The following is a 14,208-nucleotide window of genomic DNA, read 5'->3' as shown; positions in this document are numbered from 1 at the left end:
CTATTAGGTCTACTCTCAGAATTAAGTCCCATGAATCAAACCAAATCAGATTATCTTTGAAATAAACATAGGTTACATCAACATAATGTAATTGTTTTTCCTTTCCTTCAACAGTTCAAAATGTAAATGCTCAAAATTACTAACATAAGCATGTTTACATGACATGAAAAACGTGATTTATCGTTTTATCACCAGGGATCATCTTAAATATAGAGCATAGTACCACCAGCAGCTATGGTTTTTTTTTCTCAAGTTCAAATTCTTTTTTAAAAAAAACAAAATTTCTAAAAAGAATAAATGAATTCCATCATCTGGAAACAAAAAAGGCTCAGAAAGATCAAGGCTAGATTGCGAAACAGGTTTTAGAAACTTTTACGTGTCAGTCAGCGTATACAACAACGGATGCTTGAAGATCACGGTCCACCTTAAAGTGAGCATGGAAGAACCTTCTAACCTGTAGTTATAAAGAAGCAATTGCTTTATTGCTAGAAACAAGTAACACCATCAAGAATGGCTTGATACATAGATAAAACAAACTGGTATTACCGCATACCTCTCTAAAAGAATGTGAAATTAGAAAATCCTTCAAGTGCCTCTCCTCTGAATCAAACAATACAATGTGACTAGGGTGAGACCAATTTTTTGCAAAATCTACTGCAAAACTAACTGGATCCATCATGAAACGGTCTGATTCAGTAGGCATTCCCTTACTGCATGGCATGTGAATAGCATTAGAGCTACAAAGCAACAAAAGCATAAATACAAAAAGTAAAAAGAGTGCAAACGACTAACTTGGGTGTGCAATCCAAGAAACGCATAGGCAGGTTGTTATGCAGAGTGGAATAGTAGGGTGTGGCATGGCAAGGCATTAGGAAAACGATACTTTTCACTTTCCCTTTTGCAGCTTCTTTAGATAGATAGTTCATCGCATCCTCAGTTCCTCTCTGTCTTGCAAGTTTGAGATTTAGCATCAAGAGAACCAAAAGTATCGTAGAATATTCAACAAAACAATGTAGTAAAGGATCTTTTCCTATTCTCTTGTTTCACTTTAGGACAATAATAAATAAATGAAATGGGCAACAACGAGAGAAACTACATCAATTAATAAAGTAAATGCTTGAAAATAAAAATAAAAACAAAAAGTGATAAGAACAAAAACAACCCAGGATGTAAGTAGACATGTCTAAGGTTCAGACCATCCATCCAAACCTGAAGACCTAACAGATAATTTAGAAGGGTTTGGAAAAAAATAGGACCAAAAAACAGGCTTAGGTAAAAAAATAAAAAACATTACAAAAGCAAGCCAGGTCTTGAGCAAAAATTTTCAATCCTGAGCTTGGCTTAGTTTGAATTCAAGTAAATATTTACTACTTTATAAATAATATTATATATTTAACATTTATCTAGGCTTCTAACCCAAACACATTAGGCCATTACCCAAATACTAATCAATATTTTGCTATTTAATTCAAACTGGGTAAAATACATAGGGCCCAAAATTTGGGCCAGATGGGCAGAAAGAGAAAGCATTAATGCCCTACCTAAACCCAGCCCAAACTGGCCCGCAAACATGTTTAGATGTAAGCAATCAGACAACTTAAGTGACGTAATAAGGCACAAATTAAACAATTTTGTTTGAATTGACAAGGCATTCGATATACCTGATGAATCAAACTCATATACAGGGCCATTGGAATATTGGATGCAAGCAAGAAGAAGATGGCAAGTTGCTTTCTGGAAGGCCATTTGTTGCAAATGCACGAAGATCTTTTCTTTGCACCATTTCGAGAATCACGTTCATCAAGTGCAGCTAGTGAATATCCAACAAATATCAAACTTATAGGAAGTACAGGGAGGACAAATCTGCAGTTAACAGATGAAGCAGAATTTCTTAATAAAAAACAGATGAATTAGATGATCGCAGAACAAAGGTAAATAAGGAATTCTCAACTGAATGAATTAGAAGATAGAGAAACTAGCCTGAATTCTTTGTGACCAAGTATGCTGTAAAGTCCTAAAACCCATAGAATAAGCCCAGAAAGCTTCCAATATTTAGACTTGATAATGCCAGCAACACAAAATGGTAGAAAAGTGAATACCATTACTGTAAATCCCTGAGTGAAGTACCAGTGCCACTTGTGAGTTCCATAATAATCTCCGCCAGAGGAGAGAAAATTGAACTTGAGAAAATTAAGTGGTACTAAAACCCAGGAGTCATACATTAGACGATCCAACAAACACGTAATTCCAAGCACCACACTCCTGTTAAATTACGGAAATAGGTTTAAGACTTAAGAGTAAGACAATCCACGAAGAAAACAGTAAAATAGAAAATGAATTCCAGCTGATGTCTAAAAACAAATGCTTTCATACAAGCACTTTGAAGGCTAAATGAATATTCTACACCCATCCATTTTCATGAGTTATCTATGGTTGCCATAAGTTGGCTAAGTATTGACTGTTCCTCAAAGATCACATCTGCAAGAAGCACCAGCATTTACGGTGCGCGCACACACACACAGAGAATAGAATAGTGTAGTCTGAAAACAAATCCAAATTTATCTTTATTTGGAAATATTAAATTTAGATTACTCTATTTCATGAAAAATATGACATTTATAGCAAATGAATAAATGTAACTTTAATTGATACATCATCCACCTTATAATTGTAAGCTATGAATGAGACTGAATATAAATATCGAACTAAGAATAAGTAAGAAATTCAGGACTACGATTGTGTAGCAGAGTAAATTTGTCTAATGTTTATTACTAAATTTCTAGGCAATCTAAGAACCAAGAAACAATATTTTCCGCCAAAATGAGCCAAAACATACAGTATTGAATGTTTCATTTTATCTCCTTTTTCTTTCTTTCTTCCATTTTTCCTATATAATGTGCACATGCCCTGACCTATTGAAAATAATTTGAGATTTCATCAAGATGTTGCATATGCTCCTGTGAACAATTACTGTCAAGGTGAGTGGTGACTCTAAAGTTTGTGCCACTCGTTGCACTCATCAGTCATAATTTGATACTATACTCAAGCCAAGAATTTCAACCACAACTGTGATAATTTATATCATTAAAAAAATTGATGAATATGAGAAAAATAGATGAGGCATTTTCAGCACAAACATCTACAATATTTTCAAGGGAAAATGAGGGAGAAAGCAATATCTACCCAATAGGAATCAACTCCACAAATATAAATCTCAGGCGGTCATGAGTCAAGTACAACTCAAGTAGGCCAACATACACCCAAGTAACAGCACTTGTTGGTCTAATGGCACAAGCTAATGCGGCTAGGGCCAAACCCCATTTTCTCGAACCTGAAGGAGCTTTGTTCAAAGAACTTCTCACTGAGGGCCAGTAGTAAAGGCCTACAAGAGTGAGAGTGGTCTCCAAACTATTTGAAAATGTGCGATTGAAACAGAAAAACATGAACCAGTTTGCCAATTGAGAAAATAGCTGAAGAAAAAAAGTTAAGTACGAATCCATTGACAACAACCAAGACAACAGCTTCATAGTAAAAGGTAGCAAAAGTCTATTAAGAAGATTTAGCAAAAGGATACTGCCCATTTTGCAACACCATCACCAAACAGGACAAATGAAAGTTTATACAAGTACAAATCACCAACCGCAGAAAATATCGATTGCAGCAGTCGTGGGGCCTTAATCTACAAATGAGATAACAAATTGATATAAGCAATAAGTCATTGAAAAAAAATAAATAAGCGACAATTTTGTGCACTCAAAGCTTCATTTAATGATGAGAGAAAAGCAAATAGATATAACTTCATGAATGGAATAAAAGAATGCAAACATAACCATTGTTTTCTAGGTACTTATTATCAAAAGTAACATCTATGAGCAACAAATGACAAAAATCATATTTCTATAAAACCAATATTAGAAAAACATACACATAAAATTCAGTATCCACTTTTCTTTATAATCTTGACATTTTTCATATGGTTCAGATGGCACTAAACATTCTCAAGGGCCATGTCCACCTATGGCTCAGAAGAATCAAAGTCAAAAGGCCGAACTCAACAATAGTTGGTCTAGCAAATTTAGGTCCTCTGACAAGACATTAAAACTATAAATAGATCCTGCTATCAAATATGTAGTTAGTTTGATTTCTCTATCTGTATTAGCTCCGAAGATATAAAAAACTATTTATCAGTCACAGTATTTCCTACAAAGAACAGCAACGGCTGGAATTTTTTTAAGATGCTTCCCCATTACAATAAAAGTCAACCTTGATGATCTTTATATGAAATTACTCAAGCCAAAATCTTTATCTCACTTTTAACCAGGATTATTTTAGCAGTTCAAATTAAATTAACAACAGATTCAGTAATTTTCAAAAAAAAAAAAAAAACCAACAGATTCAGTAAAAAGTAATTAGACGCACATGCCAATTGCTAAAGTGGAATGAAATTGCAAAATTACAGGAATACCAAACTAAAGAGGAGAACTCATTTTTAGCATAACCATTGCTGCACCTAGTATCATCCATAAATTCCATACCATATACTAATCTACAAGTTGACAGATATATCCATGTTTATTTTGGACAAGTCGGAAAAGATTTTGGCATAGTATTGCTAATGTAAATGTATGCAACAAAAAGAATGCACAAACACCCAATAATACATGGATTCATATGGATATCATGCATAAGGAAATGGACAGACACACATACATATATATTATACATGCAGGCAGAGATTAAACCAGAATTGTATTTGTATTTACCATGACACATGGTATATCAAGACGCAATAATGCGAGAAGTTTGTAAAAGAGAGCAAACATCATTGGATGCAAGTAGCTTCGGATTCCCTCCTCCCACTCCCAGGTCAAATGACCATACCTACTCATTTCATCAAATAAAACAGACATAAAACCCATCATCACTTTCTATCAGATATCACTAAACTACAATTTCCAACACATTCCAATGCTTCAATAACAGTTATCAAGAATATCTATGATTCTCCGGGTAATAGTTCTGAAGAGAAATGGGAGTACCCGAAGGCAATACGATGCGCAACTTCAAGTGCTTGCCAGTGTTCATCTGGATTGAAGTAAGTTTGAATCAACAATGCATTCAGCATTCGAAATCCCAAACAAGTTAAGAATACATCCTTTAAAGAATATGGAGATTTCTTTTGTGATTTTGCTTCAGCATCAGACAGATTTGGATGCTTAATTGAAGAACCATTCTTTCTCTGTCTCATTTTTATGCTCTTCAGCGGTGACTGCAATTCTGAATGTTTCATTGGATATCAAAATTTGAAACGATGGGAAAACAGATACCACCTATGAAAACCGACACAACTTATCAAGCAAAATCAAACCTTTTTATTTCCCAAAATCAATCAGATAAAGCCCCTCTCACCAAATCACTGATAAAACATACCAACAATCAAACAAAAAGGAAAACCTAGAAAACAAAGAAAAATCTAATCTAATAAAGAAAAATCTAATCTAATCTAACCTAATTAAGAAAAATTGCTTTAGGAAGTAATACCTTTGAAAAGGAATTAACAGTAAAGGAAGAACAGAGGCAAAAGCACCACCATCACAACTCAGAACCACCGTTGCACGTGTAGGGGCTGCCGCATGTGCTGTGCCTTTTTCCTCTCCTCACCTCCTCCCTGCCCATGCATAGCCTTGCATTTTCCCCTTCAAGTACCATCAATCCACCCTCCTAATGTCTATATATTTTCCCCCCTCTTTAAGTCCTTCTCCCTTCGTTCACCAACTTCAACCCCTACCTTCCATCATCTGTCAAAAATCTCCCCCTATCAAAACCCTAATTTTCCCAATCACAAATCCAAAAACCTAAGTTCCTTCGACTGTGATTCTCCCGTTTACCCAATCTAATTCAAACCCAGATGCATCCACCCCGTTCGCTTCATTAAACTGCCTTTCAATCTACATAGTCAGGGACAGCAAAAGAAAAGGTGGGTCTGAGTGGAACAAACAGAATCAACAACCTAATTAAAGTTGAAGATGGTAAAACCTCCCCTTTGTTTCTTATGATCTATAATTCTTTTCTAAATGATTTTTTATTATTAATCACTAATCCTTGTCTAGTTAATATATGATTGTCTTAAAAAGGAATCCCAGCAGCTCTATGAATGAAAACTAATGCCATCTTTGGCTCAATGTAAAGGCATAACCATTACAATCATATTCCGTGGCTCATAGTAAATAGTTGTTTGGTTGAATAGAGTATCCTATTACAAGTAGATTTATATAGAGAAATGATGTGATTTTTATTCTATCTCCTCCCCACTTATTATTGATTCGGTGCTTAAGGAGATATCACCTCAAAAACGCTTTATTCCTATGATATGTCTAAATGTGAGGATTGTTGAGTGCCAAGAAATCAATTAAGGAATTTATTACGTGTCAATGCTTTTATGCCAAAAAAACATTTGCTTGTACTGCTTCAATTTCACTAAAGTTTTCAGGTGTTAATAAACACAAACACCACTAGAAAATGCGATTGCATCCTTATTCTTCTTTTACTTTGTTGCTATACGTATTCACATGTTTTTTTTACTAAGTAGATGGTATTCTTATCCTCCACAACTGTGTATGGCTAACCCGAGAAAATACCATGTGTTGAGGATTTTGAATTAAAGGTCATGAATCCTTATGGACAAACCAAGGTAAGTACTAGTGTCACGGGGCTAGATCTTTCTTCTTACGATTCGTTTGTCCAAAGTCGCCTAAGTCAACTTTTACTCAAGTGAGGATTTTTTTAGAACTCCTCCAAGGCACCAATTTGTATAGCGGAAGTAATTTATGCCAAAAGAAGTCACAAAAGAACAATAGAAAGAACAACAAAAAGAACGCACGAGAGGTGTTTGAGTAAATGCTTGCTATATTCTTTTATTCACAAAGAATAACGAAATAATGAATGAAGTGAGTACAAATGAATGGAAGACTCTCTATTTATATAGTTGAGCTCCCAAAAATCGATGGTCAAGATTAAATTACATCGACAGACGAGATTAGTCTATCCCTTAATTTTAGGAATTTACAAGATTACATCAAATCATATCAAATCTAACATTTACAAGAAATGATTCTATATCAATATTTAACGATTAGTTCCCATACTTATCAAGATACCCTAAGTTGTCATATCTTTATTAACGAGCCAACTAGGCTTCAATCTGACAGGTTTCTCCAACAGCTTACCGAATCGGGTCAGTTCTTGCGGGCCAAATGATCCACATCTAAACAATAGACCTCTATTGGATGCATTTGGTGCGATCATGGGCTTTGAACTTTGATTCGTGACACTAGACTGTTCTAAAATGTTTCTTTTCTTAATTCACAAGAATTGTACATTTATTGTATTTAATCGATAAACTTTTCCTTATATTTACCAGTTTTTCCTTGAAGAAATTGCAATAGATATTTAGAAGGCTAAACTAGATTGGCGCATCATTTTACTGCGTTACTTCAATCCTATTGGTGCTCATGAGAGTGGTAAAATTGGTGAAGATCCAAAAGACATCCTGTGAAAAATAGAACGTCGATAATGACAATGTATCGAAAAGAAAAGAGAAAGAAAAAAAACACATGGATTTTACGTGGAAACCCTTTCGAGAAAAAACCATGGGCAGAGGAGAAGATAATTCATTAATTCAAATTCGAATAATTACAAGAGTAGACTATGTCTATTTATAGGCTTGTAAAACCATGTTCTAATAGGAGTGTAGTAAGATTGAAACACATTTTTCTAATCAATATCAAATAGATGGAGTTTAATAAGGTTTAAAAAACCTTATTCTAAAATAAAATAAAAGAAGTGTAGTTCTATATGAATTTTACTTTTATTTTATTTTACCACTGTATTTTATTTAAATAAGGATTCAGGTCACTCAATTCTAACAATCTCCACCTTGACACGAATTCTCAATGAACAAGTTCTTCATCACGAACTCTCAACGAATAAGTTCTCTACCTCTTCCACAAAACCCTTTAAGGGTTTAACTTCAACAATGAACACCAATCAAGTCTAAGCAATACTGAAACTTGGTTATAGGAAGTGACTTAGTCATCATATTTGCAGGATTTTCATGAGTACTAATTTTGCTTACAACAATATCACCACGAGCAATAATATCACCATCAAAATAATACCGAACATCAATGTGTTTTATTCTCTTATGGAACATTTGATCTTTTGTAAGGAAGATGTCACTCTAACTGTCACAAAATATTGCATTGATTTGAAGGTCTCCATTGAGTTCACTAAAGAGTCCCTTCAACTAAATGGCTTTTTTACAAACCTCAGCTATCGCCATGTACTCAGCTTCAGCAGTAGACAAAGCGACTGTAGTTTGCAAAGTGGCTTTTCAACTGATTGCACAACCTCTGATTGTAAAGACATAACCTGTGAGAGATCTTCTTTTATCAAGGTCTCCAACAAAATTAGTATCAACATACCCAACGAACTCCATCTCTAATTCTTCCAAACTGTAAGCAAACATCAGTAATACCTCGTAAGTATTTTAAAATTCACTGAACTGCTTTCCAGTGTTCTTTACTAGGATTCGCCATGTATCTATTAACTGCACTGATTGCATACGATAAATCTGGACGTGAACAAACCATAATATACATGAGAGATCCCACTGCACTAAAATATGGAATATGTGACATGTACTCAATCTCATCATCTGATTGTGGAGACAAAGTTGATGAAAGTCTAAAATGGGCTACTAAAGAAGGACTAACAGGTTTAGCACTCTGTATATTAAACCTGCAAAGAACTTTTTTGATGTACCCCTTCTGACTTAGGTACAATTTATTTGCTTTTCTATCTCTAAGAATCTCCATACCAAGTATCTTCTTTGCTGGTCCCAAATCTTTCATCTCAAATTTTTCACTTAGTTGGGCTTTGGCCTTTTTTATCTTTCCTTTATCTTTCGTTGCGATTAACATGTCATCAACATAAAAGAGTAAATACACAAAAGAACCATCACTGTTTTTCTTAAAATAAACAAAACTGTCAAAGATACTTCTTTTAAAATCATAAGAAGTCACAAAGGAATAAAACCTCTTATACTACTATCTTGGTGACTGTTTCAAACCGTAAAGGGACTTTTTCGGCAAGCAAACATAGTCCTCTTTTTCTGAGACTATAAAACCATCTAGTTGTTGCATGTAAATATCCTCCTCAAGTTCTCTATGAAAAATGCAGTTTTTACATCTAACTGCTAAAGCTCCAAATCATGCATGACCACAATACCAAGCAAAGCTCTAATCGAACTATGCTTCACAAGTGGGGAGAACACATCTATGAAGTCCACTCCTGGAATTTGACTGTAACCCTTTGCAACAAGTCTTGCTTTATATCTGGGTTCTTCAACTCCTAGAGTCCCTTCTTTCTTTTTAAACACCCATTTACAATGATCAACATTTTTACCTTTAGGAAGTTTCACAAGATCCAATGTTCTGTTCTTGTGGAGTGATTCCATCTCCTCTTGCATAGCAAACATCCACTTTTTTTTAGTTTTCACAGCTAACCGCCTCAGAATAATTAGACGGCTCTTGATTTGTATCTATATCTTCAGCCATATTTAAAGCATAAGCAACTAGACCAGCCTCGACATACTTCTTTGGAGGTTTAATCTCTCTTCTAGTTCTATTTTTGGAGATAGAGTATTATGGTGAAGAAGCAACTCTATTCTAAAATTCTATAATGGCTTAAAGAGTCGACTCTATTGTAGATTCTAAAATAATCTGATACTCAACTTGCTTTTGATGTTCTTTATTGGAAGAGTCTTTAAGAGATAAGTTAGGTAGCATAGCAGTTTCATCAAAAATAACATCTCTACTAATCACAACTTTTCTTTTTTCAGGACACCATAACTTATACCTTTTTACACTAGCTTTATAACCAAGAAAAACACATTTAATGGATCTCGGTTCCAATTTTCCATTATTAACATAAGCATACACAGGACACCCAAAGATCTTTAAATCAAAATAATCAGTAGGATTGCTAGACCATACCTCTTGAGGAGTCTTTTTCTCAATAGAAATGGATAGAGATTGGTTGATCAAAAAACATTCAGTAAAGGCTGCTTCGACCCAAAACGACTTTGGTAAGTTAGCATTCGACAATATACATCGAACTTTCTCGATGATCGTTCTACAATGCCATTTTGTTGTGAAGTATGACGAACTGTCAAGTGTCTCACGATCCCTTCTGACTTGCATAGTTCATTAAACTCATCAGCACAGAACTCTAAGACATTGTCTATACTGAAGTGTTTTATTTGTTTTGCCATCTGTTTTTCAATTATTGTTTTCCAATACTTAAATGTAGAAAACACATCACTTTTCTGCTTTAGGAAAAACGCCCAAATTTTTTTGGACAAATCATCAATAAAAGTTAGCATATAATTAGCTCCACCTCTCGAAGGTACTCTGGATGGCCCCCATAAACCAGAATGAATATACTCCAATATTCCCTTCGTGTTATGGATTCCTCTGGTTAATCGAACTCTCTTTTGCTTCCCCAAAACGCAGTGCTCATAAAACTTCAGTTTGCAAATTCCTTGCCCATCAAGAAGTCTTCTTTTACTTAATTTTGTCATGTCATTCTCACTCATATGCCCTAGGAGCATAATCAGATAAGGAAAAAGAAAGCAACAGTTCCACCACTAGTAACAATAGAACCCTACAGAACATATAACTTGGCAATCTTTCTTTGCCCTTTCATCACAACGAGGGAAACTTTAGAAATATTTAAAACCCCACTTTCAGCTGTGTATTTGTACCATTTTGAATCAAGAGTACTAAAAAAAAATTCTCTTCAATTCTGGAACATGTCGCACGTCACTAAGTGTTCTGACAACTCCGTTAAACATATTAACTTTAATCGTTCCAACACCTGTAATTTTACACGAAGCATTTTTTCCCATTAAAACAACACCACACTGTTTCATAAGTTCTAAACCAATCCGGATTGGGACTCATGTGAAAGGTGCAGCTCGAATCAAGGATCCACTCCTCACTCACTTTATAATTGTTGACAGAAGCGACTAGAAGTTCACCACCGTTGTAGCTTTTACAACATAGCTTCACTGGATTTTTCTGGTTTTTTTCCTTTTGATTTGCAACCTCCCTTTTGATCTTGTTCTGTAGCTTATAACACTTAGGTTTAATGTGCCCTTTCTTCTTACAGAAGTTACAAGTTTTACCTCTGTTTAAAGACTTTGATCTAACCTTAGATTTACCGCGAGGATTCTGTTCCTGTGTCCTTCCACGATCGTTATCAGTATTTCGATCTTATCTCTCATGAACAATAAGACCCTCTCCCTAAGAGTCAAGTTTATATGAGGTTAAAGAATCATAAACCTCATCAACTGTGAAAGATTCATGGCAATATAAAATCATGTCTCTAAAGGTTGAATAAAACGGGGGCAATGAACAAAGTAGAATCAATGCTAGATCTTCCTTATCATACTAAACCTCCATAGCCTTTAAGTTTGAGATGATTTCTTTAAACACTGTTAAGTGTTTGTGCACAGACGTACCTTCCTCCAAACGATGATCATAAAGACGTTGCTTCATGTACAGCTTGCTGGTTAGAGTTTTTGACATACATATTTGTTCCAACCTCTTCCATAGTGCAGCGATGGTCTTCTTCTTCATCACATCTTGCAAAATTTCATTAGAGAAATGCAGATGTAACTACGTTAACGCCTTTTGATCTTTATGCCTTTTCTCTTCCTTCGTCAATATCGAAGGCATCTTATATATCCCTAGCAGAGCATCCTCCAAGTCCATTTGTGCAAGAACTGACTGCATCTTTATCTGCCACAATGCGAATATGGTGTTGCGATTCAACAATGAAATTTAATACTTTAAAGACGCCATTACCGTGATTGAGATAAACAACCTAGAAGCTCGGGTACCAATTTGTGAAAAATAGAACATCGATAATGACAATGTGTCGTAAAGAAAAGAGAGAAAAAAAAGCAATGTATCACAAAGAAAAGAGAGAAAAAAAAAGAACACACAGATTTTACGTAGAAATCCTTTTAGGGAAAAACCACGGGTAGAGGAGAAGATAATTCACTAAGTCAAATTCGAATAATTACAAGAGGAGTAGACCATGTCTATTTATAGGCTTGTAAAACCATATTCTAATAGGAATGTAATAAGATTGAAACACCGTATTCTAATCAAATATTAAATAGATGGAGTTTAATAAGGTTTAAAAAACCTTATTCTAAAATAAAATAAAAGAAGTATAGTTCTATATGGATTTTACTTTTATTTTATTTTACCACTGTATTTTGTTTAAATAAGGATTCGGGACACTCAATTCTAACACATCCTGAATAACCTCCTGCAAGTGAAGGACTAAATCAACAAAGAACAGAAGTAAGTGGAATTATTTATCAACAAATGAAATCAAGTGGAATTATTTATCAACAAATGAAATCATTACAAACATGTATATAGGGTTACACATAGCTTAATGTTAGATAGTTTGTTTTAGTTTCTAGTTTGCCTTTTTTAACTTGGTGTACATATAAGTTCATGAGTATCACAACTGATCATACAACTTTTATCTGTTTTCTTTCAACTATTGTCAAACTAAGACTCGAAAATAGCAACTTGGTTCATTTTGTTGAAGCATAATTTAGTTTACTTTTGTAAGTAAACATTGTTGTATATGAAGCATATATATAGGCTTCATATATATTTTTGGTGTAAATTTGACATGTATTGGTGGGTTGTGGTGGCAATTAGTGAGCCTTAGGGCATGGTTGACTGATATGTGCCAAGAAAGATATGAAGTTAGGGAACAAAAAAGAGTTTTAAGAAGGTAACATATGATTTGGTTTCTCTTCTTTTACATTTCCTCTAATGCAATAATTTTTTTTCCTAATATTTACGTTTTTGATGTGGGGTTTTCGCATAATGCAGAGACCAAGAGGATTGAAGGCCATGGAAAGTATAAAAAGTGATTCAGATTAAAGATACATCAATGAGAGCAGCAGGGCCCTTTTTCTTTTCTGATATTTTTGGGGGAGCATTTTTAGATTTGTGTTAATAGGTTGGGGAAAGATATAGAGAAGTTAAAATAGGGGTTTGCTTGCTTGGGTTTATTTGGTGTATAGTGTTTGATATTTTTCATATGTATAAAAATGAGAATAATAATTATTTTTGGATCAATATTTGTAATTTTGACAACTATGATCCCATGAGATTATGTTATAATTTTTATTAATTTATATTATTAAATTATATATCATTATTTTTTATTAAATTATATTTAATAATAATTATATTAAAATATGATTAAATTATTTAATTTTATTTTTATTAAATTATATTTAATAATCTTATTAAAATTTAATAACAATAATAATTATCTACCTAAAAAAATTCTACAAAGGTTACTCTGGTCATTTCAACTTTTTTTCTTATGATATTACAACATCATTCCATTCAACCAAATATAAGAATACTATTACAGTTCTATTCCATTCCATTTAACTAAATAATTCAATTACTAATTACAGCTCTATTACATTACAACTCTATTCTATTACAGCGAACCAAACGTTGTGTAAATTATAAACGCAACTTAAATATACACATATTGAAAAACATTAGAACAAGCCCAAGGTTCAAAAACATTCCCAAGTGAAAAGATGGAAATTTGGGGTAGGGACAAAAACAACTCACGTTGAAATTAAACATTCGCCACAAAAATAAAATTTCAATAGCAATTAATTTTTTATATTTTATATTAATTTTATAATAAAATTTAAATTTAAATATTAATTTCATTAATAATAACTTAAATTAAAATTTACTTTTAACCATATCCAAACTCTAACATAGATGATAAATCTGTTTGATAATTGATAGGAGCTTGCTTATATCAAATTGATAGATTACATTATAAATTTACTTAAATTTAAGATTTTATACTCTAAATTTGAAATTAACTTATAGGGCCCTATTTTATCAACAAAAAAAAAACTTATAAGTCTCTATATGCATAACTTTTAATTAATTGTCATCTGATTAATACATGTCAGAACCGTGTTAAAAAGGAGTTTGAATGTAACACCCCTTACTTGTATTTGACGTTGGAAAAGGGTATGAGGCGTTACCGGACATAAACTTACACAATCAT

The 14,208-nt window shown here is 33.6% G+C and overlaps 1 protein-coding gene across 4 annotated transcripts; it reads right to left on the bottom strand.

Moving 5' to 3' along the window:
* Positions 1–35: 35 nt before the first annotated feature.
* LOC107962185 (mannosyltransferase APTG1) lies at positions 36–6,316 on the bottom strand. Of its 4 annotated transcripts, XM_016898482.2 has the most exons (11): positions 5,542–6,316; positions 5,369–5,416; positions 5,040–5,277; positions 4,764–4,881; positions 3,575–3,679; positions 3,184–3,470; positions 1,981–2,262; positions 1,662–1,863; positions 793–944; positions 554–710; positions 36–454 (listed from the first exon to the last, which is right to left on the bottom strand). In XM_016898482.2, the coding sequence occupies exons 3-11, from the start codon at positions 5,246–5,248 to the stop codon at positions 380–382; spliced, it is 1,587 nt and encodes a 528-aa protein (XP_016753971.1). In that variant the 5' UTR covers positions 5,249–5,277; positions 5,369–5,416; positions 5,542–6,316; the 3' UTR covers positions 36–379. The 4 variants fall into 4 exon arrangements, with proteins under 4 accessions (XP_016753971.1, XP_040971099.1, XP_016753969.1 ...); XM_041115165.1 differs by lacking the exon at positions 5,369–5,416 and having other exon boundaries at positions 5,040–5,085; positions 5,542–6,312; XM_016898480.2 differs by lacking the exons at positions 5,369–5,416; positions 5,542–6,316 and having other exon boundaries at positions 5,040–5,330.
* Positions 6,317–14,208: the final 7,892 nt, after the last annotated feature.

The sequence above is a fragment of the Gossypium hirsutum genome, chromosome A06 (genome assembly GCF_007990345.1).
Source record: "Gossypium hirsutum isolate 1008001.06 chromosome A06, Gossypium_hirsutum_v2.1, whole genome shotgun sequence".
NCBI classification, from domain to species: domain Eukaryota; kingdom Viridiplantae; phylum Streptophyta; class Magnoliopsida; order Malvales; family Malvaceae; genus Gossypium; species Gossypium hirsutum.
This window is presented reverse-complemented; position numbering and strand designations above follow the sequence as displayed.